The sequence below is a fragment of the Musca domestica genome, unplaced genomic scaffold (genome assembly GCF_030504385.1).
Source record: "Musca domestica strain aabys unplaced genomic scaffold, Musca_domestica.polishedcontigs.V.1.1 12, whole genome shotgun sequence".
NCBI lineage: Eukaryota > Metazoa > Arthropoda > Insecta > Diptera > Muscidae > Musca > Musca domestica.
Window position 1 is genome coordinate 17,357,724 of NW_026712155.1, and position 27,446 is coordinate 17,385,169.

General features: G+C 33.8%; 1 protein-coding gene across 1 annotated transcript in view; it reads left to right on the forward strand.

Moving 5' to 3' along the window:
• The first annotated feature begins 271 nt into the window (after positions 1 to 271).
• The window catches only part of LOC101894428 (hemicentin-2), a 211,386-nt gene continuing 184,211 nt past the window's right edge, over positions 272 to 27,446 (forward strand). The window contains exon 1 of the mRNA XM_059118334.1: positions 272 to 2,445. Coding sequence (XP_058974317.1) covers positions 2,382 to 2,445 — 64 coding nt within the window. The 5' untranslated portion in view covers positions 272 to 2,381. The remainder of the gene's footprint in view (positions 2,446 to 27,446) is intronic.

Here is a 27,446-nt window from a genome sequence, read left to right on the forward strand (position 1 = left end):
AGTGGCGTTCACAGAAAACTTTTCCCAAATTACCCATCTATATTTTCCACAATTCTCCAATTAGCTATTGAACCAAAAACAAAACAGAGCCGAAAAAACGAAAATATTATACCAATTGTGAAGCTGTAACAATAAATCTTAGAATACAAAATCGATATATTCTTGTTAAACAATAAAAATCATTGTACCTTTGCTTTGTTTTTTTGTTTTGTTTTGCCACAATGCTCATACGGTGTTACGACTTTGCTTGTCTTTTTACAGATTTCGGAAGGACACAGTCAGCCAGCCAATGGGTACATGGTATGTACAAAGAAACGAACGAATGAATGAATTGGCCAGCCACAGCCACAGTGTGAGACAACAATGGTTCCACTGAGCAAGGAAAACAATTTTATGGAATACAACAAGAACAACAACAAAAAACATACACAATAAACAAATGAACCATAACAATAAATTTTCAAGTCCTTTGAGAGAGAGACAAAGACAGAGAGGAGATACATTGCCATCGACTATGGAAAAATGTAAACACAATAAATAAAAGAGGAGAAAAACACGTAAATAGTGATATTAAAACGGATGTGGTGCAATACGGAAGACAAGAAACAAGAAAGAAAAAACCTAACCAAGAATCCAAAAAAATTTCTGAATTCGAATACCAAGCTCTTTGATAAGAAATAAGCAATTGTGCATTGAATATTTGGTTGCAGTTTTTGGTTAAATAAGCCTTGGGAGAGCAAAGTTGTATTGTTTTCATTTTCTTTGTATTTTTTCTTAAGCCAAGGAAACCAAAGACATTGCTTGTCATAATCATAAAAACGGAAACAATTTTATGACTCCTTCGAAAGGGGGGTGAAATTTTAAAACAAAAAAATAAAAAAATAAAAAAAATATGAAGTGTTGAGGCCTCATAAGTCCAAAGGAGCAAAAAGTGTTAAAAAACCAAAAAAAAAAATCCAAAATACCAGTTGGCATTTTAAACAAAGCAGTTATAAAACCCTTTGGCCCCGCCATAAATTGCCATTAATAAAATTTTCCATGAATAACAAAATGACGTGATTGCCAGCCCGCTCTGGAGAGAAAAAGGAAAGAGAGGAAAACTCCTTCCAATCCTTTTACTTAATGATAAACGGAAGCCATAAAAATTTGTGAAATTTTTTAAAACAATAAACCACAGCTCGGCAGTGGTGTCCTAATTTCGCTCACCAAGTGAGCTCAAGCGGAACAAATCGTTGAAATAAAAAAAGAAGAAGAAAAACAAAAACAATAAAAATTATGGTGCAAATTACAAATATTTTCCAATAAACACTAAAACAGTTATAAAAAAATAAAACTCTTCAAATTTGAGTCCGTCCGTTTATCTACAGCATTCAGACAACTCCCACACAGGCACACGCACACACAGAGACCCATCCAAGGATTCATCAAAGCCATGAAACTCTTACAATTATTAACAACAGCAACATCATCATCAACGCCACAGTTCCCACTGTGAAATCATAAAAACTCAACTGAACTCAAAACAAATCGAGAAACATTAAAATAAAAATTCACTCAAAAAAACAAAACAAAGCGAAAGCGGGGAAACCCCACCCACAAAACAAAAAAAAAATTATAACGACTTCATAACAAACCAAAGGAATAACAAACGAAACGCAAAATAATACATAAAAAAATATAACCATAAAAATATATATATTTTTTGCCATTTCCTAAAAGTGTTTCACACAGACAACAAAAATACAACAGAAAAAAAAAAAAATACGGCAACAAACTAAAAGCAAAACTAAGACAACAAACAGTTTTTATGGCAAACTTTTTACAAAGCAACTACGACGAAACGGCGTCAGGTTAATAGGGGCAGCAGCAATAACAAAAACAGCAACAACAACATCAAGTCAACAGCATAGATAGATTCTAAAGCAATTCGTTAAAAGCATATCCCATAAACGCCATTACAAACCAAAAAAAGGACATAACTCAGAGACAAAGCCCTAGACAAAAGGGAGGTGTGAGTTGGAAGCAAAGGACGAAAGGGCAAATTGTGAAAAGGGAATCCTTCCCCATTACAAAATATCATCACGTTTACATCTATGCTAGCCAGCTTCGATACTATTTTTCTACTGTCCCACATACATCAGCATAGCATAGTTGAAAACAAACACACACACACACACACAAAACAGACACAGAAACACCGCTAATAACTTTTAATCGAAAGTGAAATGTGTCATCAAACTCCAGCCACTGTCGCTCTAAGTGTATGTGTATGAGTGCATCTGTGTCACATCAATGCTACTATCAATTTGCAAAAATCTCATCATTCTCAACATCTTCGTCGTCGTAGAAATTTAATAAGATTTGCGCAAACATTCATCAAAATGCATTTGCAACAAATGCATTTGTGTCAGTACATTGTGACAGCTGTATTTTATTTAAATATGGGTGAGTAGACAAATTTTATCTTTCCTAATTATTTTCTATATTATAAATATTTTTCAATCATAAATATTTTAGTGATTAAGATATCATTCAATATCCTAAAAATATACAAAATTGCAAAAATATTAATTTCCAGAAGATATTTATTCTTGTAATTTCGCTAAGTATTTTCATTAATTTGTTCATTTTTTAATAGAAAACTTATAAGGAAAGGTTAAAAGTCGGGTGGGACCGTCTACATGATAACCTACACCACTATACGTATTTAGTAGAGTATATTGGGAATTTATGTGAAGTAGGTCATACCATCTCTGAACCAAATAACATTGCTGTATAGTGTATGATATGACTTCGATAAGAATACCGGTCTGAGTTTAATATCGGTTGAAAATGAAAAAAAAAATCTATTCAATTGGGGCTGGTATTACATATATGGTGATCAATAACAGTAAAAAACAAGTAAAAAAACATTAAGTTCGGCCGGGCCAAACTTTTAATACCCTCCACCCTAGGGTAAAAGAACATTAGAAAAAATGTGCCAAAAAACATTAAAATGCCGAATATCGGGAGGTACCGTTATATAGGGGCTACACCAACACGTGCACCTATAATTACAATGTCTCGCCACACGAGCTAGGACCCATTATGACCCACAAATACCAACTTTTACACAAATCAGTGAAAGAATGTGGCATAAATCATCAAAATACCGAATATCGGGAGGTACCGTTATATGGGGACTATACCAGAACGTGGACCTATACATGCAATGTTTTGCTACACGCTCAGGGACCCGTTGTGACCTACAAATACCAATTTTCAGACAAATCCGTGAAAAAATGTGGCATAAATCATCAAAATACCGAATATCGGTAGGTACCGTTATATGGGGGCTATACCAAAACGTGGACCTATACATGCAATGTTTTGCCACACGCTCAGGGACCCGTCATGACCTACAAATACCAATTTTCAGACAAATCCGTGAAAAAATGTGGCATAAATCATCAAAATACCGAATATCGGTATGTACCGTTATATGGGGGCTATACCAAAACGTGGACCTATATATCTCATTTTCAATACCAACCATCCTAGGGACAATACACACACTTGTGCCAAATTTCAAAGGTCTACGTCAAATAATGTGAGCTGTATCGTGATTTCAACAGACAGACGGACAGACAGACAGACAGACGGACAGACAGACAGACAGACAGACGGACAGACAGACAGACGGACATCGCTAAATCGTCTTAGAATTTTATGCTGATTATGAATATATATACTTTATGGGGTCTACGACGAATATTTAGAGGTGTTACAAACGGAATGACAAAGTTAATATACCCTCCTACCCATGGTGGAGGGTATAATAAAGATGTATATAGAAGGTATATAAAAATCTGGATACAATTTGGCAGAGGTATTTTCGAGCAGTATCTTATACCCGGTATCAGATATCATTGTTGTGGAGAGAATAGTACGTATGTGAGGGACTTTAACACCCAATCGGATGAAACGTGCATATGGGAGCTATAGCTATATCTGAATCGATTTTCACTAAAACCTGAAGCGCTTGCTTTTAGGCCGAATTCGGTCGGGAGTGTCAAAATTCGGTCAAAATTTGAAGGCTGAATACCGTCGAAAATACTTAAATGGTCGATATTAGCCATTTAGAGCACAAAAGACCTGAAATGTACTTTCTTCTACATATAATTCGGTCAGATGTGCCAAAATTCTGGTAATTTTAGACTGATATTGGCTATTTGGTGTACAATTAATGCGAAATCGGTTAAAGATGTATATGGGAGCTATATCTCAAAATGGTTCGTTCTTGGGCCAAACAAATATTGTTTGCAAAATTTCATTTCAATCAGATAATAAACTCGACCTGCCGTTTGTTCACATAAATACATGGACAGACGGACGGACTGGCATACAGAAAGTGATTGCAGGAAGATCTTCAAAATTAACTATGTGTCTACATAGCTTCTTCCTGCATGTTCCAAAAAAAAAAAAAAAAAAAAAATGCACAAATACATAGTACCCTTACCACTATGTGTAGCTTAAAAATACCAGTATTTATGGACAATAAATATTTGAATTAATTAAAAAAAAAAAAAAATTGAAAAATAGTATTGAAAAACAAGTAAAAAAGCTGTAAGTTCGCCGGGCCGAACTTTTAATACCCTCCACCATTTGGAACAAATCTGGCAATTTCCAAAAAAAAAAAAAAAAAAATCCGTTAAAAATTCTGTTAAAATCTTAAAAATACCGAATGCCTAAACGACGACGTGGACCTGCATAGGCAACTTTTGTCATTAGTTATTACAATATTTAAATGCGAAACTTGAAGAAAAATCTATTTATAATGTAGCTAAAATCATCAAAATACCGAATATAGGGGGTATCGTTATATCGGGGCTATACGAAGACCGTGGACCTGTACAGACAATTTTCTGGCGTGAGCTGAAGTATCCATTACGAACTTCACATGCGAAATTTGAAACAATCACGGTAAATAATGTCGCTAAAATCATCAAAATACCGAATATCGGGAGGTACCGTTATATGGGGGCTATACGAAGACGTGGACCTACATGGCCCATTTACGAACTTAACCTGTCCACTGGCAAAATATACATGTATGCAAAATTTTAGCCTTCTAACTCAATTTGTTCGAAAGATAGCGTGATTACAACAGACAGACGTGGACCTACTTGGCCCATTTACGAACTTAACCTGTCCACTGGCAAAATATACATGTATGCAAAATTTTAGCCTTCTATCTCAATTTGTTCGAAAGATAGCGTGATTACAACAGACAGACAGAAGGGCAGACAGACAGACACACAAACGGACATGGCTAAATCGTCTTAGAATTTTACGCTAATCAAGAATGTATATACTTTGTTGGGTGTGATATGAGTATTTCGAGGAGTTACAAACGGAATGACAAAATTAATATACCCTCCATTGTATGGTGGAGGGTATAAAAGTCACTGATAGGTCTTTAAAATATATTTTTTAAAAGGATTATGATTATAAATCTGTAGATCTTACAATTTTAATCAAGATTAATGGTTTTGTTCCTTGAAAAATTCTTCGTTGAAAATCCTAATGCGATGGTTTGTTTGTGTTAAAAAATATTCTTTAAAAAGTTCATGTTCGTCCTTCATTTTTTTAAATCCACCCGTATACTGCTCATATTTCTTAAAATCTTCAGTGGTCCTTGAAAAATATTTGATGTTCTCTTGGTCCTGAAAAATCCAGGTTAACTGCCACTTAGGTCCTTGAATTAAAAATGTATATACTTTTTCATAGGACTTTAAAAAGTGATAATGTTTGACAATGAATATATCCTTTTATACATTCGCAAATAATGGCCCTTGAAAACAAATTTAATGTAATCCTCCTGAAAAAAATGTGCTATAAAATACATATGGCCACATCAGTCGGTAACAAAACATTCATTAAAAAATTTGCAATCATAGCAAATTTTAGTCTGATAGTCCTGTTTAAAATATTCTAAAAATCATGATTGTTGCCATGGTAAAACCAAGAAGGTAAAGTCATGCTATAAGTTTGCAATTTTTTCAAAATTATTCATTTGACAATTTCAAAATGTATATTTAAGAATCCAGTGAAATTTGAAAAGCTAAACTACAGAAAATGCAGAGATGGATATTATTATTTGAAATGGTTTTACCTTCTTAATTTTACCATGATTGTAGCCCTAATGGTTTATTATAAAATGCAACAAATATTTGCCTTGAATACGCCTTATTTTGGTTCAGTTGCTTCATTTTTTTTTTTTTTTTTTTTTTTTGAGAATTGGAAAATTAAGTTGTGATAAAATCCTGGGTATAAGTTTGTGTCATCTGCCGAAATTTGTGAAAATAATGAATATTTTAGTTAGCTTCTAATGATTACTTACCCAAAGTACCCTAGTTTATCCCGTGGCCAAAATGCTATAGTTAAAAGGAGACTATTTCAAAACCTTTACCTCCACATTAAATATGGGCAGACTTCAAAAATTTCTATTTAAAGCCATGTTGGGAGGAAAATACGAGTTGGATCTTCACAACACTCAAGGTCAGTAGAACCGCTTTTTGGGAATAAGAAAGTTATATTGTTGTTCCATTTTTTATTCATTCAATCGAAATCCCAAAACATCAAATTGCAACCAACTGGGTGGGAATATCAGTATGGCACTACTTGGAATGTCCGTTATATGATAAATATTAGCAGAAGGAGAGCTAACCCAACGAGAACTCAAAATATCAAGTTTTTACGTTTTAGGAAACCTGGGTCAATCAATTATATAGTTAGAACCTGTGATGAATAATTGGCAAGTTTCTCAAAATATGATGTTGGCTCCATTCTGCCATCAACGGATATTGAGTCATGGCTCAGTAATTTATGATGAATAGCCTTTCGAGTGACAAATATTATATCATCTCCATATTATGAGAAAGGATGATAGTTTAGGTAAATCATCAAGAAGCGGCTGTATCACAACCATACCAAGCCAATAAAAAAATATTTGGAGTATCGGACCAAGGCCATTTATTTCACAAAGAAGAAGAGGGGAACAGATTCAATATATTGTGCTTGGAACATTTTTAACTTTCAAATCCTAGAAGAGAGTAACTACATCTTCTCCATATTTTCCTTCTCTTTACAGTACCTACAACTTTCCAGTTTGCTATCCTATTTCTTTCTATTTTTGAACCTTATGCAACAGTGACAATTGGAATTAGCACCTAAAATTGCAATTATTTAACATTTAGATGATTTTCACGCATAATTTCCAAAATACTCTATTGCAAATCTCCCCCATAAATTCTAATTAAAATCCTAAAACAATTACAACCACAAAATCTTCCAAGGCACACAATATACATTGGGGATCTAAAAACATTTCAATTATTTTCATGTTATTTATTTATGTATATTCTAATTTCCCAATGACATGTAAATCAATTACACAATAATTTATTTTATTTAAAACTTACTTCCATTTAACCAAAAAAAAAAAAAAAAGTAATATCCTGTAAATAAAACTAGATCTCCATCAAACACACATAATCCCAAGAGGCATTTCAAAGCAACAATAAACTCCACAAAAAAAAAAAATCAATTACATGCCAACATTTTTCAAAAAGTCTTTTGCAAAATGTTCGAGCATCAACAACAACAGCAACAGCACTGCACTAGCTGTCAACTGATTACAATTAACAGATACAAGATTGTAATTTAAAACAATTTAAATGTCAGTCGAGATTTAAATTGCGCACATTTGAGGCCCTTAAATAAACAACTACAATTTAATTATGTTTCTAAATGAACTTTTAATAGTTTTGAGTTTGTGTTGGTAACTCGTTAGGCACAATTGTTTATTTGTAAGTATATGTGGATGGTGAGAGAGAAAGGGAAGGAGAGGGAAAGTGAGAGGGAGAGTGAGTGTATGAATATGTGTGCGTAATTTACCTTTCCCAAATGGTAGGTGTTTGGTTGTGTTGTTACATATATCTCGGGGTTTTTAGTTTGGCAGAAAGCAATCAACATAAATTTGTGTGTGTGTGCAATTGTATTTGTGTGAGTATGTATGTGTGTGTGCGTTCGTGCATGTATCTGTCTGTGCCAGAGCCACACAATTCTCTTGATGCCAATTGAGGACATTGGTAAATTGTTTAACAACATATGTAAATACATTATAGACAACAATTCAAAACAACACGCTTATTGATATTTTGAGTGGACAGTCAGGTGGGTCGGAAATTTTTCAAAGATAGTAAATACCAATTATTTTTTTAATTACATAAAAATTAGTGAGGAAAACCGATCGAAAATTTTCAAATCCAAAAGACAAGGAGATGAAAATCAGTAATGATAGGTCAAAAGTCGGGCGAGGCCGACTATATGATATCCTACACGACTATCCAAATTTAGAAGAGCTCCCTTAACAAAAATAGTTTATATTGGGAATTTATGTGAAGTAGATCATACTAACTGTGAACCATATTTGAATTCGTATGACTTTAAAGTAGTCACAATTTGGGAAATAAATCCAGCCCTGAAAAATGTTTCACAAAAAATTGGCGGAGGCTTTTGTGCCTCTAATACCGAATAGCATTGCTGCAGTGCATGATATGACTTCGAAAAAAAATATATTTAAAAATATTAATTGGCGAAAAAGATGTACCGGACCGAGTTTCACCAAATGGAAAAATTGAATTGAATATGAAAAAGTCTATTCAATTTGGGCTGATATTACATATATGGTGAGCAATAACCCTAAAATCGGATGAAGATGTATATCGAAGCTATATACAAATCTGAACCGATCTCGATAAAATTTGCCAAAGGTATTTTCGAGCAGTATCTGATGCCCGGTATCAAAAATCATTGTTGTTGAGTGCATATTACGCATGTGAGGGTCCAAATCGAATAAAGCATATATTGGAGCTATAGCTATATCTGAACCGATTTTCTCCAAATTTGATGTACTTACATCTAGATAGATGTGTTACAATTCAATCCATTTGGGCTGATATTAGCCATTTGATGCACAATAAACCTGAAATCGGATAAAGATATACAGGGTGAGATGAAAAAAACTGCAACCAATTTCAGACTGCTGCCATTTCTAAGCCACTCATCCGACAGCTGTTAAAATTATTCCAGTGACAGCTCATTATATTGTCTACAAGCGCATAAAAGCATTATGGTGAGAACTTTCCAGAAAAAATTATTCATGATGGAATTCAAGCGTGAAAAGTCGGTTGAGAAGTCCAGCATTAAAATGTAAATAAATCTTTTGTGTCTCGTAACATCGCTTGTTACCGTGATACTGGTAGCGTAGCCCGACTTCAAGGAAGTGGACGGAAGAAAACAGCAACATCAGCAGAAATGGTTCGAAAAGTAAAGAAGCTACTTGATCGAAACCTGCGTCGCAGTGGCCGAAAATGGCTCCCTGAACATATCGAAATATTCGATTCGGCAAATTTTGAAAAATGAGCTCCGGGTAAAGCCATTGAAATTCCAAAAAGTGCAAGAACTTATACCGCAACTGTAAGAAAATAGACTCAAAAGAGCTAAAGATTTGCTTCGCTTGGCCAAAAGTAGTGATGGTGAACTGCCGAAATAGGTTTTCTCCGATGAGAAAACGTTCGTTATCCTGCAGATTATAGACAAACAAATTATCGTGTTTACTTGCCAAAGAAATCAGCTGAAAATGTGCACCTTCCGTTGGCCACCAGAACTCAAGGGCCGGCTATGGTGATAGTGTAGACCGCCATAAAAGTCGATGGTCGCTCTCCGCTCGTATTAATCGATCTCGGCTTCAGAATAAATGCCAAATATTATCGCAAAAATTTTCTGAGGGGTTTATGGAAGCCTTGGACACGCAAACATGTTGGCCGCAGACCTTGGACATTCCAACAGGACTTAGCACGCGCCACCCAAGAATGGTTACAAAATGAGGTTCCTCGCTTCATTTCCAGCGCACAATGGCCACCAAAATCTCCGGATACCAATCCATTGAACTACTGTATCAGGAGTATTTTGGAAAGTAAGGTTTGCGCTAAAAAATACCAAAGTGTCGATCACCTCAAGAAAGCGCTCCGCCGGGAATGGGCCATAATACCGCAGAGCAACATTTGGGCAGCCTGTTACGATTTCATTGGCCGTTTGAAGGCCATAATTCGTGCCAAAGGTGACCAATTCGAATAAATCTAAACTCATTCTAAAATGTGATGCTATTTCCGACATTTTTTGCTTTCATTCAATAAAATTAAAAAAAAAATGTAAAAAATTATGTCGTTTGACTTTGCTGCAGTTTTTTATCTCACCCTGTATATGGGAGCTATAGCTTTTTCTGAGCCTGTTTTAACCAAAATGATGGAGCACTTGATTTTAAGTCGGAATTGCGAAAAATCAGTCAATTTGAGCTGATATTAGCCATCCTGAACAATAAACTTAATATCGGATAAAGATATATATACATGGAAGCTATATCCCAATCTGATCCGATATCTCATATATATACGGGAGCTATAGCTATATCTGAACCTATTTTCACCAAATTTGGAGTTTTTGTTTCCAGGGTATAATTCAGTCGGAATTGTCGAAATTCAGTTCATTTGAACTGATATGAGGCATTTAGTGCACATTAAACCTCACATCAGATAAAGATATATGTGGGAGGTATATCCAAATCTGAACCGATTTTGAAAAAATTTGTCAGAGGTATTTTTAGCTCCATAAATTATCTGGTACCAAATCTCATTTTTGTACAGTGCATATTACGTATGTGAGGGAAAACCTCACATCGGATGAAACATATATATGGGAGCTATAGCTGTACCTGAAACGATTTTCTTAAAATTTAGTGTACTTGCCTTTTAACTGAAATCTTTCGGATGTGCCAAAATTCAGGTCATTTGGACTGATATTGGCCATTTGGTGCACAATTAACCAGAAATCGGCTGAAGATATGTATAGGAGCTATATCCAAATCTGAACCGATCTTAATAAAATTTGACAGAGGTATTTCTGAGCAGTGTCTTATATCTGGTACAAAATATTATTCTTGTGTAGTGCATACTACGCATGTGAGGGACTTAAAATTTAAAATTGGATAAAACATATATATGAGAGCTTTAGCTATATTTGAACCGATTTTCAAATTTGATGTATTTGCTTCTAGACTGATTTCGGTCGGATGAGCCAAAACTCGGGTCATTTGGACTGATATTGGCCTTTTGGTACACTATTAAACTGATCTCCGTTGAAGATATCTAAGGGATCTATATCTAAATTGAACCGATTTTCACCTATTTCAGCAGGGTTCGTCCTTGGACCAAACAAATATTTATTGGAAATTTTCGTCTCAATCGGATAATAAATGAGACCTGCATTTATGAACATGCATAAATCGACTCAGAAAGTGATTCTATGAATGATGTTAAAAAGTAAGTATGGGCCCACCTCGCTTGCTTTTCCATGTTACAAACAAATGCACAAAGACATGATACCCTTACCACTATGTGGTGTAGGGTGTAAAAATTAGAGTTTAAAAGCTGGAATTTTTAAAAATTGATTTCGTAATTTTCGGATTTTTTAACAATCCTCTGGTTACTATCGTCGCACAAGGAAACTCTGTCCATAAAAAATTAAAGCACGAATTCATTTGGCTTGCCTTTTATAAGCACGCGATTAATCTATGGAAAAATATTTTCATTTTCGACCCACCCCATTGTACGAAACATAATAATATTGACTGACAACTGCAGCCGTAGAATTACAAAATATCTGATATCGCTGTTTTGTTGTTGATGTTCTTATTGTAATTTACATTCTAATCTGTGTGTATATTTTTTTTCTGATGCTCCGACATAGCTATTGACAGCATTTTTACGTTTTGCAAATCGTCTATGTTTCTCGGTGTGTGTGTGTGTATGTGTGTGTGTTTTGGGCTTTGTTTAAATCTCATGTGCGTGTCAACACCATCAGCAGTGCTTTAATTGTATCCGTGAGTGTTTGAATGAGAGTGCGCTGGTATGAGTGTTTTGTCGATTGTTTAAATTACCAGTCATTAAAAGTTGCACGGCAATCCTTCATACGCATGTACACTCACATACACACAAACGTACACCCGCAAATGCATATGTAAATATATACACATACGTGTTTAGCACACTTAAACATATGTATATTCATTAACGAGGAATTGCGAGCACACAAACACATACAAATTCAATGAATAAGTGTGCTCTCTAATTTCATGGAATACAATGAAATTCAATAAACGTTGCTGGCTCTGAGGGACGTGTTAAGATTGTAATCGATATCGACTGAAGACGAATGTTATGCCTGTGTGATGACGACACTCCAAGGTATTAGAGGATATATATGTTGTTGCATAATTTGGATGTATTTAGTTAAATATGTAAGCAAAATGTATGCAAAAAATGTTGTTGAAACATTGAAATGTAACATGAAACTAATTGGCATAATAGCCACCTTATGAAGATTGTTCAATTAATTATTGTATGTATTTCGGAAATTTATATTTTCTTGTTAAAAATTAGCTGCTCCGTCACAAGAGGTATAAGTGTTTTTCGTAAAGGGTAGAAATGGACGAAATATTTTGTGAGACCTATTTCCATTCAAAATTTTTGGAATATGCCAAGTTTGAAATATACAAGGTGAGATAAAGAACTGCAAACAACTTCCGACTGCTGTCATTCTCAAGCCACTCGTCCGTCCGCTGTTAAAATTATTCCAGTAACAGCTCATTATATTGTTTACAAGCCTACAAAGGCATTTTGGTCAGAATTTTACAGAAAAAAAGTTATTCGTAATGGAATTCAGGCGTGATAGTGTGATTTCTTTATATTTGGCTGGAAAACCACAAGTGGCTATCGTTAGAGCATTCCAGCATTTAAATGCGAATAAATCTTTTGTGTCTCGTACCATCGCTCGTTACCGTGATTACGTGGTACCGTAGCCCGACGTCAAGGAAGTGGACGGAAGAAAACAGCAACATCAGCAGAAATGGTTCGAAAAGTAAAGAAGCTACTTGATCGAAACCTGCGTCGCAGTGGACGAAAAATGGCTCGTGAACTGGACATATCGCAATATTCCAATCGGATAATTTTGAAGAATGAGCTCGGGAAAAAGCCGTTGAAATTCCAAACAGTTCAAGAAATTACACCGCAACAGAAAAAAAATATAATCAAAAAAGCTAAAGAGTTGCTATTCTTGGCCGAAAGTGGTGAACTGCCGCATTTGGTGTTCTCCGATCAATACAGTTTGTAAACAAACATAATGATCGTGTTTAGTTGCCAAAGGGGTCAGCTGAAAATGTGCACCTTCGGTTGACCACCAGTACTCATGCGCCGGCCATGGTGATGGTGTGAGCCGCCATAACAGCGGAAGGTCGCTCTCCGGTCCTATTAATCGACCGTGGCATCTGAATGAATGCCGAGTATTATTGCGTAGATATTCTGAAGGGTATATTATAGCCTTGAGCACGCAAACATTTTGACAGCAGACCTTGGCCATTGCAACATGACTCAGCACCATCGCACTCAGCACGCGCCACCCAAGAGTGGTAACAATATGAGGTTCCTCGCTTCATTTCCAGTGCACATGGCCAACAAAATCTCTGGATACCAATCCGTTGGACTATTGTGTCTGGAGTATTTTGGAAAGCAAGGTTGGCACTAAAAAATACCAAAGTGTCGATCACCTCAAGCAAGCGCTCCGGTGGGAATGGGCCAAAATACCGCAGACCAAATTTCGGGCAGTGTGTGACGGTTGAAGGCCATAATTCGTGCCAAAGGTGACCAATTCGAACAAATCTAAGCTTATTTAAAAAGTTGATGCTATTTCCGACTTTTTAATACTCTCCACCATAGTATGGAGGGTATATTAAGATTGTTATTCCGTTTGTAACACCTCGAAATATATATTTTAGACCCCACAAAGTATACATATATTTTTGATCATCATAGAATTCTATGTCGATTTAGCGATGTCCGTCCGTCTGTCCGTCTATCCCGTTGTCCGTCTGTGGAAATCACTCTAGCTTCCGAACTAACTGAAGTAGATAGATAAAATTTTACTCAAATGTATGTTATGTCTGCAGGACTTTTGGTATTGAAAATGGGCCATGTAGTTCCACGTTTTGGTATATCCCCAATTTAACGGTACCTCTCGATATTCGGTATTTTGATGATTTTAGCGACATTATTCACCGGAATCGTTTCAAATTTGGTATTTGAAGTTCGCAGTAGATACTACAGTCTAGCACAAGAAATGGACCATGTAGGTCCATGTCTTCATGGCCCCATTTAACGGTACCCCCGATATTCGGTATTTTGATGATTTTAGCGACATTATTCCCCGGAATCGTTTCAAATTTGGTATTTGAAGTTCGCAATGAATACTACAGTCTAAGACAAAAAATTGTTTGTGCAGGTCCACACCTTCGTTTAGCCCCCATGTAACGGTACCCCCAGATATGCGGTATTTTGTTGATTTCAGCGACATTATTCACCGGAATTATTTCAAATTTGGTATTTGAAGTTCGTAATAGATACTACATCCTATGACAGGAAATTGTTTGTGCAGGTCCACGCCTTCGTATAGCCCCCATATAACGGTTCCTCCCGATATTCGGTATTTTGGTGATTTTAGCGACATAATTTTCCAGAATTGTTTAAAATTTGGAATTTGGAGTTCGTAATGAATAGTACAGCCTAAGACACAAAATGGACTATGTATTTCCACGTTTTCATATAGCCCCCATATAACTGTACCTCCAGATATTCGGTAGTTTGATGATCTTAGCGACATTATTTATCAGATTTTTTTTTTCAAATTTAGTATTTGAAGTTCGCAATAGATACTACAGCCTATAACAGAAAATTGTCTGTGCAGGTCAACGTTGGTATCTCCCTATATTCGGAATTTTGATGATTTTGGCTTTATTATAAACAGATTTTTTTTCAAGTTTCGCTTTTGAATATTGTAATAGCTAATATTGTAATAGCTAATAGCTTTTTGAAGATCTTAACAGAATTATTTTTTTTTTTTTGTAGGTAGGTATTCAAAGTTCGGCCCGGCCTGCTTTTTTACTTGTTTGCTTTCTTTAATTAAAATTAAGAAAAAAGTAAAAATTATGGATTTGACTTTGATGCAGATTTTTTTTCTCACCCAGTATGGTAGCTATATCCTAATCTGAACTATTATCACCAATTTTTAATAGGGTTCGTCCTTGGTAATCGGATAGTATATGCAACCTGCATTTTGCTCAAAAGAATACATGGACGGACGGATGGATTGACATTCATAAATCAGCTCAAAAAATGAAGATCCTCAAAATTATCTCGCTTCCTTCTCCATGTTACGAAAAAATGCACAAAGACATAATGCCCTAAATTCTACAAAAATTAAATAATGGTTTGCTATTTTAGTTTTCTTAAAATATAAATTATGTTGTGTTGTCAAAAATGTTAAATTGTTCATGTCTATCAATCATGATTGCAATTTACAAAAATAAAATATAATCTTTATAAGGATTAAGATAGGGTTTAAAAACAACAACTTTTCTTTAATAAAATATTAAAACAAATAACAATACAGAGCCGTAGCAAAAAAAAAATACATTTTTCTTCTTGGTTTGAAATAAAAAAATGGTTTTATATTGGGCGTATAGAGATTTTTTCTACAATTACACAATCCAAAAACCTTTTGAGGAGATCCTTAGCCCCCTGGAAAACCCCCAACAAGACGCCTTTGGCATATACCAGGATATGCACATTTTTCAACATTATTTTAAATCGAAACGAACAACATATATAAAATCCAGAACTTTTTATACAATATATTCACGCTTTTGCTCCATATTTTTGAACGCATATAAAGTGAACAACAAAAAGGCGAGTTTCCACAAAAAAACAGGAATGAGAACCAGTCAACCACCACCTACAACAAATTTGTTATAACAAAGCGCTGGACCAGAATAACAAGCAAACAACAAACGGAAATGAAAATGGATTTTATTTGCATCTATGCCATGCATGATGCCGGTTATTGTATAAAGTTGTTGTCTTTTATTATTTTTTTTCGCTCTCCCTCTCTCTCTCTCTCCCTCTTCTGGTAAACATCAACACCCCCCAGCTTCGTGAGCAGCCAGGCCAGCCAGCCAGCCAGCCAGCCACCAAACAGTAACCAACAAAACTGTGCCAGTGGTCATCGTCATCATCACCATCGAGTTGATGGTTTTGTTGGACAGCTATGATGGCATTAATTCGGAACAATAGCTGGCAAAGCAAAATCGTTCACTGAGAATTTTGTAGTGCCGTTGTGTGTGTGCGTTCGCTTGCTCGAGAGTAGGATGCGGGTGTTAAGCTTTTTCTTCTGTGGCGAATTGTAATGATTTTTATAAATAAAGACGAAAGTGCCATTAAAAATATAAATGTGTTGGTAAAGCGGGAAAAATGTTGGTGCTCATGTCTGGATACACTCCCACTCGGAAAAGAAAAACAATAAACCCAAAAAAAAAACTTATTACCAACAACACCCACGAACATCTAAGTAAAATAAAAACATGAAGAGGAATAGCTGACAAAAAGCAAATACAAACTATTTGAAATAATATAAATATTATTCGGAATGTAAATAAAGCATAAAAGTTTTACGTTATTCTGTGTTTTTTATTTTCTCGCCGAAGACATCATGGAAATGCATAATAAAATGCAATAAAAAATATTAATGAAATGGAAAAGAAGGGAAAAAATAATAGGATAGGATCTTTTTTTTTAATTTTTTTAGGACGAAGTTATTTTTAAGGAATTTTCCAACAACATCTTTGTAATGCATGCAGGGCTCCAGGAGTTTTTAAATAGATTTTCTCAGGACCTATTATTGGTTTGGGCATCTTGGATTAATAAAGGATTTTTTAAGATTTTTCCAAGAATATATGAAGGTTCCAAGATTTTCAAAGAACATTTCCAAAAACATATAAAGGCTCGTGGATTTTTAAAGATCTGTTCGAAGAGCATATAAAGGCTTTTGGATTTTAAAAGATCTGCTCCGAGAACATATAAACTGTTCCAAAAACATATAAATCCTCGTGGATTCTTAACCTTTGTCTACCTTCAAAGAGGAAATTTAAAGAATTCTTCCTAGGACATATAAAGGCTATTTGATTTTTAAAGAATTTTTAAAATGACACATGAAGGCTCTTGGATTTTTTAAATTATTTTAAGGCTCGTGGATTTTTAAAATGCCATATAAAGTCTAGTGAATTTTTAAAAATTTTTAAAGTGACTAAAAAGGCTCGTCGATTTTTTAAGAACTTTTTAAATGACATATTAAGGGTCGTGCATTTTTAAAGATTTTTTTTAAAGAAATTTAGAGGCTCGTGGATTTTTAAAGAATTGTTCGGATGACATAAAAAGGCTCGTGGATTTTTTAAGAATTTTTTAAATGACATATTAAAGGTCGTGCATTTTTAAATAATTTTTTTTAAAGAAATTTAGAGGCTCGTGGATTTTTAAAGGATTGTTCGGATGACATAAAAAGGCTCGTGGATTTTTTAAGAATTTTTAGAATGACATATTAAGGCTAGTGGATTTTTAAATAATTTTTCTAAAGACATTTAAGGGCTCGTGGATTTTTAAAGAATTGTTCCGATGACATACAAGGGCTCATGGATTTTTTTAAGAATTTTTAAAATGATATATTAAGGCTCGTGGAATTTTAAAATGATATTTTTAAGGACATTTAAAAGCCCATGGATTTTTAAAATAATATTTTTAAGGTCATATAAAGGCCCGTGGATTTTTAAAATAATATTTTCAAGGACATATAAAGGCCTGTGGATTTAAAAAAAAATATTTTAAGGACATGTTAAAAAATATTTTTAAGGGCATATGAAGGCTCGTGAATTATTAAATTAATATTTTTAAAGACATACGAAGGCTCGATTCAGGGCGATTGGAGTCGATGTAGGGTTGTCCCTCCGACTGTCTGCTGGTCACGATAACTCTCGAAGGAAATATCTGATTACGTCCAAGCTTGATACATCGTAATATTATTATTAAACTTATATCGGAGTACAAAGATGACCAATATCGGCCCACTCCTTCTGGTAACTCCACCAAAAAAGTCAAAATTTTCAAAAAAAAAATTTTTCTTCATAGAAGGAGAAAGGATCATTTATTTTTTGACAAACTTTAAACACCTTAATACTTTTTTATGTGCTAGGTCAAGAGTAGCAATAGAAAATATCGACCAACATCAACATCTACCCCACTACGGGTCGAATTTTTGAATAATTATAACTCTTATATCCGATTATTTTCAAATTTCGCATATCTCAATATTTTTACAAGATTTGCTATGACTAACGGATAGAACTGACAGATACTTCCGATACTTCCTCCTCAGCGGGTCAATATTTTGAATAACCATGTAGCTCATAAAATGCGAAATGAGTGTCCGATTACTTCCAAATTCGTTACGTCTCAATATTACTACCAACTCGAGATCTGGTGTGAAGGTGGGATATGTCGATCATCTCCTACTGGTACATCCCCCACAAAAACGTCAAAATTTTTAAAAATCAAAACATTCATAAATGCTAAAAAAAAACATTCTCTTCAAAATCCACACTACCGAAAAAAATTCAAGTATCTAATTCTAATTGTGGATTTTTGTAGATTTTTTCCACGGTCAAATATCACTCAAGGATTTTTAAAGGGATTTTTCTAGAGTCAAATTTCAATTGTAAATATGTTTAGACATTTTCTGGGACCAAATATTATTCGTACATTTTTAAAGAAATATTATTAGGGTCGAATATCACACGTGGATTTTTTAAGGAATTTATCCAAGCTCAAATATCACTCGTGAATTTTTAAAAGGAATTTTTAAGGAACAATTTAATTCCGGGGTTCGTGAAGGCGTTTTTCTAGGGCCAAAAGTCATTACTAGATTTTTGATGAAAATTTTCTAGAGCCAAATATTAAACAGTGATTTTTTAAGGAATTGATTCTGGGGTCAAATATTACTCTTGGATTTCTAAGGACTTTTCTAAAATCAAACTTTATTCATGGATTTTTAAAAAAATTTTCAAGGGCACATTTGCCACGTGGATTTTTGAAGACATTTTGCTAGGTTCAAATACCACTAGAAGATTATTGAAGAAATGTTTTTAAAGGTCAAAAATGGCTCAAGGAATTTGAAAGAAGTTTTGCAAGACCAAAAATGGCTGAAAAATGTTTAAACAGAAAATGGTTGAGAGCTTTTTAAGGAAATTTTCGGAGGACTCCAATTCACGTGGATTTTTGAAGGCATTTTTCTAGGTTCGTATATTATTCGGGAATTTTAGATTTTTGAACTAATTTTTCTGGGTTCAAATATCACTCTAGGATCTTTAAAGACAACTTATCTAAGGTCAAATATGTTTTTTCCAAGACCAAAAATACCTCGAGGACTTTAAAACAATTTCTTAAAAAACCAACAAAAGTGCAAATTTTTTTAAGGAACATTTCTGAGGACTCCAATCCTTTCATCCCAAAAAACCCTTCCATATTTTATTTACATATCACTGCAGCTCATCTCATACAAACTCAGCGTTAAAAAAGAGCCGCACAAATAAACCCCAAAAAAACCAAAAACTCTTTAGTATTCCACATTGTTTTATACGCTACTTGTTCGTTTTTTTTTTCGTTCGTTCTTTCGTTCAAAATGACATGCATGGGAATTGAAGTGTCACATCCAGCAAATACTCATACTAATTTAGTTATGAGAGTTCAGAGGCTATAGAATATATGTTTGACAGCACACCCGGAAACAAAAATGTTGGATGAAACAAAAAAGGAGGAGAAGAGAAGCGGAGAGGAGAGTAGAAAAAAAAAACAATTTCTAAAAGCAAAAATTTGTTTAGAGAATTTATGGCAATTTTATATGACTAAGGGGACTACTTAAATGGACATTGATGTAATGCATCGGTAGGCAAAAAAAAAAGAAAAGAACGTTGCCGAATACTAAAACATTGTGTGTGTCTGAGTGTATGTTTGCTTTTGGATATATGAAATTTATGGTATATGTACCTTGTAAATTTTGTGTGATTTTATGTTCGGGAAAATGCGATTTGTTTTTGGAAGAAAATGTATAAAAACAAGGGAATCTTGTTTTCAATAAAGCCATTTATAGGTTGTTTTTTTCAGGCATTATGGGGGAATGATTTTTTATGGACCTAAGCATCGCACATGCATAAAAACTTTGGATATTCTTTAATGTTCAAAAACTATTCGGTAGCAGAATTTATCGGTAAAGTAAACGATTAACCAAAAGTTGTATATAGAATGGGGTCAATTTAGCTCAAAGTTCAGTACACCAGTTCCTAAACGTATGAGTGATTTCATAAACATCATATCACTCATACGCAGGGTTATTATACAAACGACTAGAGTCCACGGAACTAGATGAGGAACTACTTCGTTCTATATAACCTGGCACACATCTGGTTATATATATTAAAAAAAACAAGTAGAAAAGGTCAAAAGTCGGGCGGGGCCGACTATATGGTACCCTAAATCACTATGCATATTTAGTTGGGCTCCCGTAATAAGAAAAGGTTATTTTGTGAATTTATTTGAAGTAGATCATACCCATTTTAAACCAAATAACATTGCTGTATAGTGTATGATATAAATTCCATGAGGATTATATTAACAAATATCTATTGGAGCAATGGATATTCCGGGTCGAGTTTTACCAAATGGTAAAATTTGCATGAATATGAAAATATCTATCCTATTTGGGTTGATATGACATATATGGTGAGCAATAACCATAAAATCGGATGGAGTTGTATATCGAAGCTATATACAAATCCGAACCGATCTCGATAAAACTTTGCAGTAGTATTTTCGAGCAGAATCTGATGCCCGCTATCAAATATCATTGTTGTGCAGCGCATATTACGCATGTGAGGAACGTTAACACCAAATCGGATGAAACATATAGGGTGAGATAAAAAAAACTGCAAAGAAGTCAAACGCCATAATTTTTATATATTTTTTTTTTTTTTGAATGAAAGCAAAAAATGTCGGAAATAGCATCAAATTTTAGAATAAGTGTAGGTTTGTTCGAATTAGTCAACTTTGGCACGAATTATGGCCTTCAAACGGCCAATGAAACCGTCACACGCTTCCCGAATGTTGCCCATTTCCGGCGAAGCGCTTGCTTGAAGTGATCGACACTTTTGTATTTTTAGTGCGAATGTTTTCTCATCGGAGAAACCCAAATTCGGTAGTTCACCACTTTCGGCCAAGCGAAGCTACTCTTAGCTCTTTTCAGTTTATTTTCTTTATGCTGCGGTGTAAGTTCTTGAACTTTTTGGAAGTTCAATGGCTTTACCCGGAGCTCATTCTTCAATATTTGCCGAATGGAATATAGCGATATGTTTAACTCACGAGCCATTTTTCGGCCACTGCGACGCGGGTTTCGATCAAGTTGCTTCTCTACTTTTCATACCATTTCTGCTGATGTTGCTGTTTTCTTCCGCCCACTTTCTAGACGTCGGGAACTAGACATAAAAGATTTATTCACATTTAAATACTGGAATGCTCTACCGATAGCCACTTGTGTTTTCCAGTCAAATAGAAAAAATATTTTTTTCTGGAAAATTTTCACCAAAATGCTTTTGACAATGACAGCAGTCTGAAGTTGGTTGCAATTCTTTCATCTCACCCTGTTTATGGGAGCTATATTTATATAGGATTCGTACTTGGGCCAAACAAATATTGTTTGGAAAATTTCATTTCAATCGGATAATAAATGCCACCTGCATTTTGTTTACAAAAATACATGGACAGACGGACTGACAGGCATAAATCGACTAGGAAAGTGATTCTATGAAGATCCTCAAAAGTAATTATGGGTCTATCTCGCTTTCATCTCCATGTTACAAACAAATGCACAAAGACATAATACCCTCACCACTATGTGGGGTAGGGCATAAAAAGTAAAACGTAGCTAAGTTCGGCCGGGCCGAACTTTTTATACCCTCCACTATTTGGAAGAAACTTGAAAATTTTCAAAAAAAAAAAAAAAAAAAAAAAAAAAAATCGTCGGAAAATAACCCTCAAATGAAAACTGTTATGTGGGGGATATACGAATACGTGGTCGTGCAAAAGCAATTTGAGTCATAGGCTGTAGTAATTGTTTCTACCTTTATATACGAAATTTGAAATAATTCCAGCGAATAGCCTCCCAAAACTTTTCAAAATATCGAATATCGTTAGAAACTGTTATGTAAGGGATATATGATATCGTGGACCAATATAGACAATTCTCTCCCAGGAAATAAAGTACTTACAAGGAACTCCTTTTGTGGATTTTCAGAAAAATATGGCTAAAATAATCAAAATACCGAATATAGGGGGTACCGTTTTATGGGGGATATACGATATCGTGAACCATATTCGAACTTGACCTGTCTGCACACAAAGACAGATATGTGCAAAATTTTAGCTTCCTTTCTTAATTCCTTTTGACTGTAGCGTGATTACAACAGAAGGACTGTCGGGCAGGGCTAAATTGTCTTAAAATTTTACGCTGATCAACAATATATATACTTTGTTGAGTCTAAAATTATTATTTCGATGAGATATAAACGGAATGACGATCTTAATATACTCTACATACTATGTATGATGGAAGGTATAAAAATATATTTTAGAGTCTTTAAATATCTTCAAATCCATCTCCAGGATTTTATGATTTCCCTTTAAATCCGAATTTTATTTTCTTTATGGCCATATATACATTTGAATAACTTTTAATTTTCATGACTTACCACACCTAACACCTGAGTTTATAAAGCATAACCTCGGAATACCAAAAAATACAAGGACTACTTCTCATACATACACACATCCATCGAAATCCATATGGATACAAAAATAAAATTCAAATATATAGCGCAAAAAAAGCAAACAAACGAACGGACGAACGAGGAAAAAATATGTTTCTTTTATAAAGTTTGAATCTAAATTGAAATCTTCACATTTTGCAAATATATATGTATGTATGTAAAACGATACATTATTTACCAAATCCCTGGAGCAACATAAACAAGGAAAAATCTTTTTTTTGCTCAGATGTGTGTAAATGTTTTATATTTATGAATCCATACGTAGAGGTGTGCGATATTATTCACAATGTCGTAGTCGTCATTGTAGTAGTAGTAGTAGTGATGGTGGTGTTAGTAACCAAAAAGGAAACCTTACGAATTTAGATGTTGTTCCTACCACCTTTCAACATTTTCACACACATTCACACACTTATAAATCTGCATATTTGTTATGCTACGATTTTTAATGGTGCACACACATTAACATAAACTATTGTTTCTATGCATATTTTTGTTTCATTTTTGTTTTTTGAGAAAATTTATGAGGTCAATTTTTTCCTTTTATTTGACTTTTTTTATTTTTTTTTGAAGAAAATTTATAAATATTTATAACCCGAACAGCATATGACTTGTTGTGTGAATTAGAATTCATGTACGATTCGTTTCGAAAATGTTAACTCAAAGACTTTAAATCATTTTCGCATGAAATAATATTTTAATATGGATAAATAAAATTGAAAATAAATGTACGTAACCTTGAAATGTAAGAATTAAAATGTTAGAATAAATATTTTTTGGTCTATAATTGTGTGGGGGGGAGGGGGTTGTAAAGAATATTCAAAAATAATTCTGAATTGATTTTTTTGGTAAACAAACTACAGGTCTCATTTATTGTCCGATTGAGATAAAATTTCACAAATCATTTGTTTGACCCAAGAACAAACCCTAATAAAATTGGCGGATTTTTTAGAGAATATTTTTCCAAGGACCCACAGAAACGTGCATTTCCAAAGAATATTTTTTAAGGACCATCAATAAACGTGGATTTTTTAAAGAAAATATTTTCAAGGACCATCATTAAACGCGGATTCCTCAAAAAATATTTTTAAGGACCAACAGAAGCTAGGATTTTTTAATGTATATTTATTTTTATGACAAATTGAAACGTGGATGTTTTGAAGAGTATTTTTGCAAGTACCAAGAGAAACGTGGATTTGATTGATTAAAGAATATTTTTAAGGACTAATAACAACGTGGATTTTTTAAAGAATATTTTTTCAGAGACTAAGAAAAATGAGGATTTTTTTAAAGAATATTTTTTCAAGGACCAACAGAAAAACGGATTTTTTTAAGGATATTTTTTTCAAGGACCATCAGAAACGTGAAATTTTGAAAGAATGTTTTTAAGGACAAAAATGAATGTTAATTTTTTAAAAGAATATTTTCTCAAGGACCAACAGAAACGTGGATTTTTTAAAGAATATTTTTTTAAGGATAAAAAGAAGCGTGGACCTTTTAAATAACATTTTTCAAGTATAACAAGAAGCGTGGATTTTTTAAAGAATATTTTTCCAGGGATAACGAGAAGCGTAGTTTTTTTAAAGAATATTTTTTCAAGGATAACAAGAAGCGTGTATTTTTTAAAGAATATTTTTTCAAGGATCAACAGAAACGTGGTTTTTTTAAAGAATATTTTTCCAGGGATAACGAGAAACGTCGATTTTTTAAAGAATATTTTTTCAAGGATAACAAGAAGCGTGGATTTTTTATAGAATATTTTTTCAAGGATAACAAGAAGCGTGGATTTTTAAAAAAATATTTTTTCAAGGATAACAAGAAGTGTGGATTATTTTAAAAGATAATTTTTCAAGGATAACTAGAAGCGTGGATTTTTTAAAGAATATTTCAAGAACCAACAGAAACGTGGATTTTTTTAAGAATATTTTTTCAAGAACCAACAGAAGCGTGAATTTTTTTAAGAATATTTTTTCAAGGATAACGGGAAGCGTGGATTTTTTAAAGAATATTTTTTCAAGAACCAACAGAAGCGTGAATTTTTTTAAGAATATTTTTTCAAGGATAACGGGAAGCGTGGATTTTTTAAAGAATATTTTTTCAAGGATAACTGGAAGCGTGGATTTTTTAAAGAATATTTTTTCAAGAACCAACAGAAAGGTGGATTTTTTTAAGAATATTTTTTCAAGGATAACAAGAAGCGTGGATTTTTTAAAAAATATTTTTTTAAGGATAACAAGAAGCGTGTATTTTTTAAAAAATATTTTTTCAAGGAACAACATAAACGTAGATTTTTTTAAGAATATTTTTTCAAGGATAACAAGAAGCGTGGATTTTCAAGGATAACAAGAAGCGTGTATTTTTTAAAAAATATTTTTTCAAGGAACAACATAAACGTAGATTTTTTAAAGAATACTTTTTCAAGGACCAACAGAAACGTAAATTTTTTAAAGAATATTTTTTCAAGGACCAACATAAACGTGGATTTTTTTAAAGAATATTTTTTCAAGGACCAACATAAACGTGGATTTTTTAAAGAATATTTTTTCAAGGACCAACAGAAACGTGGATTTTTTGAAGAATATTTTTTCAAGGACCAACAGAAACGTGGATTTTTTGAATAACCTTTTTTTAAGAATAACAAGAAGCGTGGATTTTTTAAAGAATATTTTTTCAGGTATAACAAGAAGCGTGGATTTTTAAATAATATTTTTTCAAGTATAACAAGAAGCGTGGATTATTTTAAAGAATATTTTTCAAGGATAACAAGAAGCGTGGATTTTTTAAAGAATATTTTTTCAAGGACCAAAAGAAACGTAAATTTTTTAAAGAATTTTTTTTTTTCAAGGATAACTAGAAGTGAGGGTTTTTTAAAGAATATTTTTTCAAGGACCAACGAAAACGTGAATTTTTTAGAAAACATTTTTTCAAGGACCAACAGAAACCTGGATTTTTTAGAAAACATTTTGTCAAGGACCAACAGAAACCTGGATTTTTAAAAATTATTTTCAAGGAATAAGGATTTTTTATAGAAATATTCGCGATATTTTATAACGCAATTGTTTAAAATTCGAATCTTGGAGTTTGCAACGATTTCTACCTCTTGGGGCGGAATTATTGTCTATAATATTTGGTATTTTGGTGAATTTAGCCACATTTTATACTCTCAGCCATATGGCTAGAGAGGTTACATATAATTTGATACGGCCAAAACGTGCATCATCGTAGTAACGGTTTTAGGCCCTAGGTCTATTTGGACTAAATCCGTTTAGGGATATTTGAAGTTGATCTAGCAATGTATGTCCGACCGTCCGTCTTTGCATTTGCCTGGCTGGTGCTCACAATAACTCTCAAGTATCCGGTTTGATCCCAACTTGGTATATCGTAATATATTATTATCAAAAATATATCAAGTTCGAAGATGGGCAATATCGGTCCACTCCTTCTGGTACCTCCCCCACTTTTCAAAGATAAGATTTTATTGCACAGAAAGAGAAAAGATAATCTGATTTTGCTCCAACTTTGCAAATCCTAATATCTGTATCAATGCTAGGTTACGTGCAAAAATGGACAATATAGGTCCATTCCATCAAGTACCTGCCCCTCAAAATGTAAAAATCTCGAATGATTTTATCTCTTATAAAATGTGATGTAAGAGTCTGATTTTCTTCAAATTACACACACTTAAATATTTATATTTATATTCCAAGGTCTGGTGTAGAGATGTAATATATCGGTCCACTGTTTCTGGTACCTCCCCCACAAAGGGTCAAACTTTTGAATATTTATGGAGCTCATAGAATACAAAGTTAATATACGTTTCCATTCAGGCTTGACAAATCTCAATACTTCCATCAACACAAGAACTCCTATAAAGATGGTAGAGATCGGACCATTTCTTCTGGTACCCCTCTAACAATGGGTCAAACTTTTGGATAACCAACACGATCAAAAAATCCGAAATAAATCATACGGTTCTCTTAAAATTACACACATCACATTATTTATATTAACCCAAGGTCTGGAAAGAAGATGGGATATATCGGTCCACTTCTTCTGGTATCTCCCCCACAAAGGTTCAAAATTTTGAGTAACCATGAAGCTCATAAAGCGCGAATTTAAAACATCCAATTCCATTCAAACTTGGCTTATCTCCATAGTGCCATCAACACAAGATCTGTTATAAAGATGGTAGAGATCGATCCATTTCTTCTGATACCTCCGCCACATATTGCCCAAGATTTTTGGAAAACAAAAAGCTCGAAGAGAGCGAGATAAGCATCACACATTTTTTGCTCAATTTCCATAAAATGTTGCAAAACTAATATTTGTATCTGTATTACATTAAATATGAAAATGGAATACTTCGGTCTGCTATATCTGCCACCTCACGCATAGTTCCACATTTTCTAAAAATGTGCAGATATTTCATATAAAGTATAGGAGGTAGAAGATATAGTCCAAATCTGGCACGATGTAGTATTTTTATTAGTCTTAGGTCAGATACGAATTGGAAACTCCCCCATAAAGGGTCAGCAGT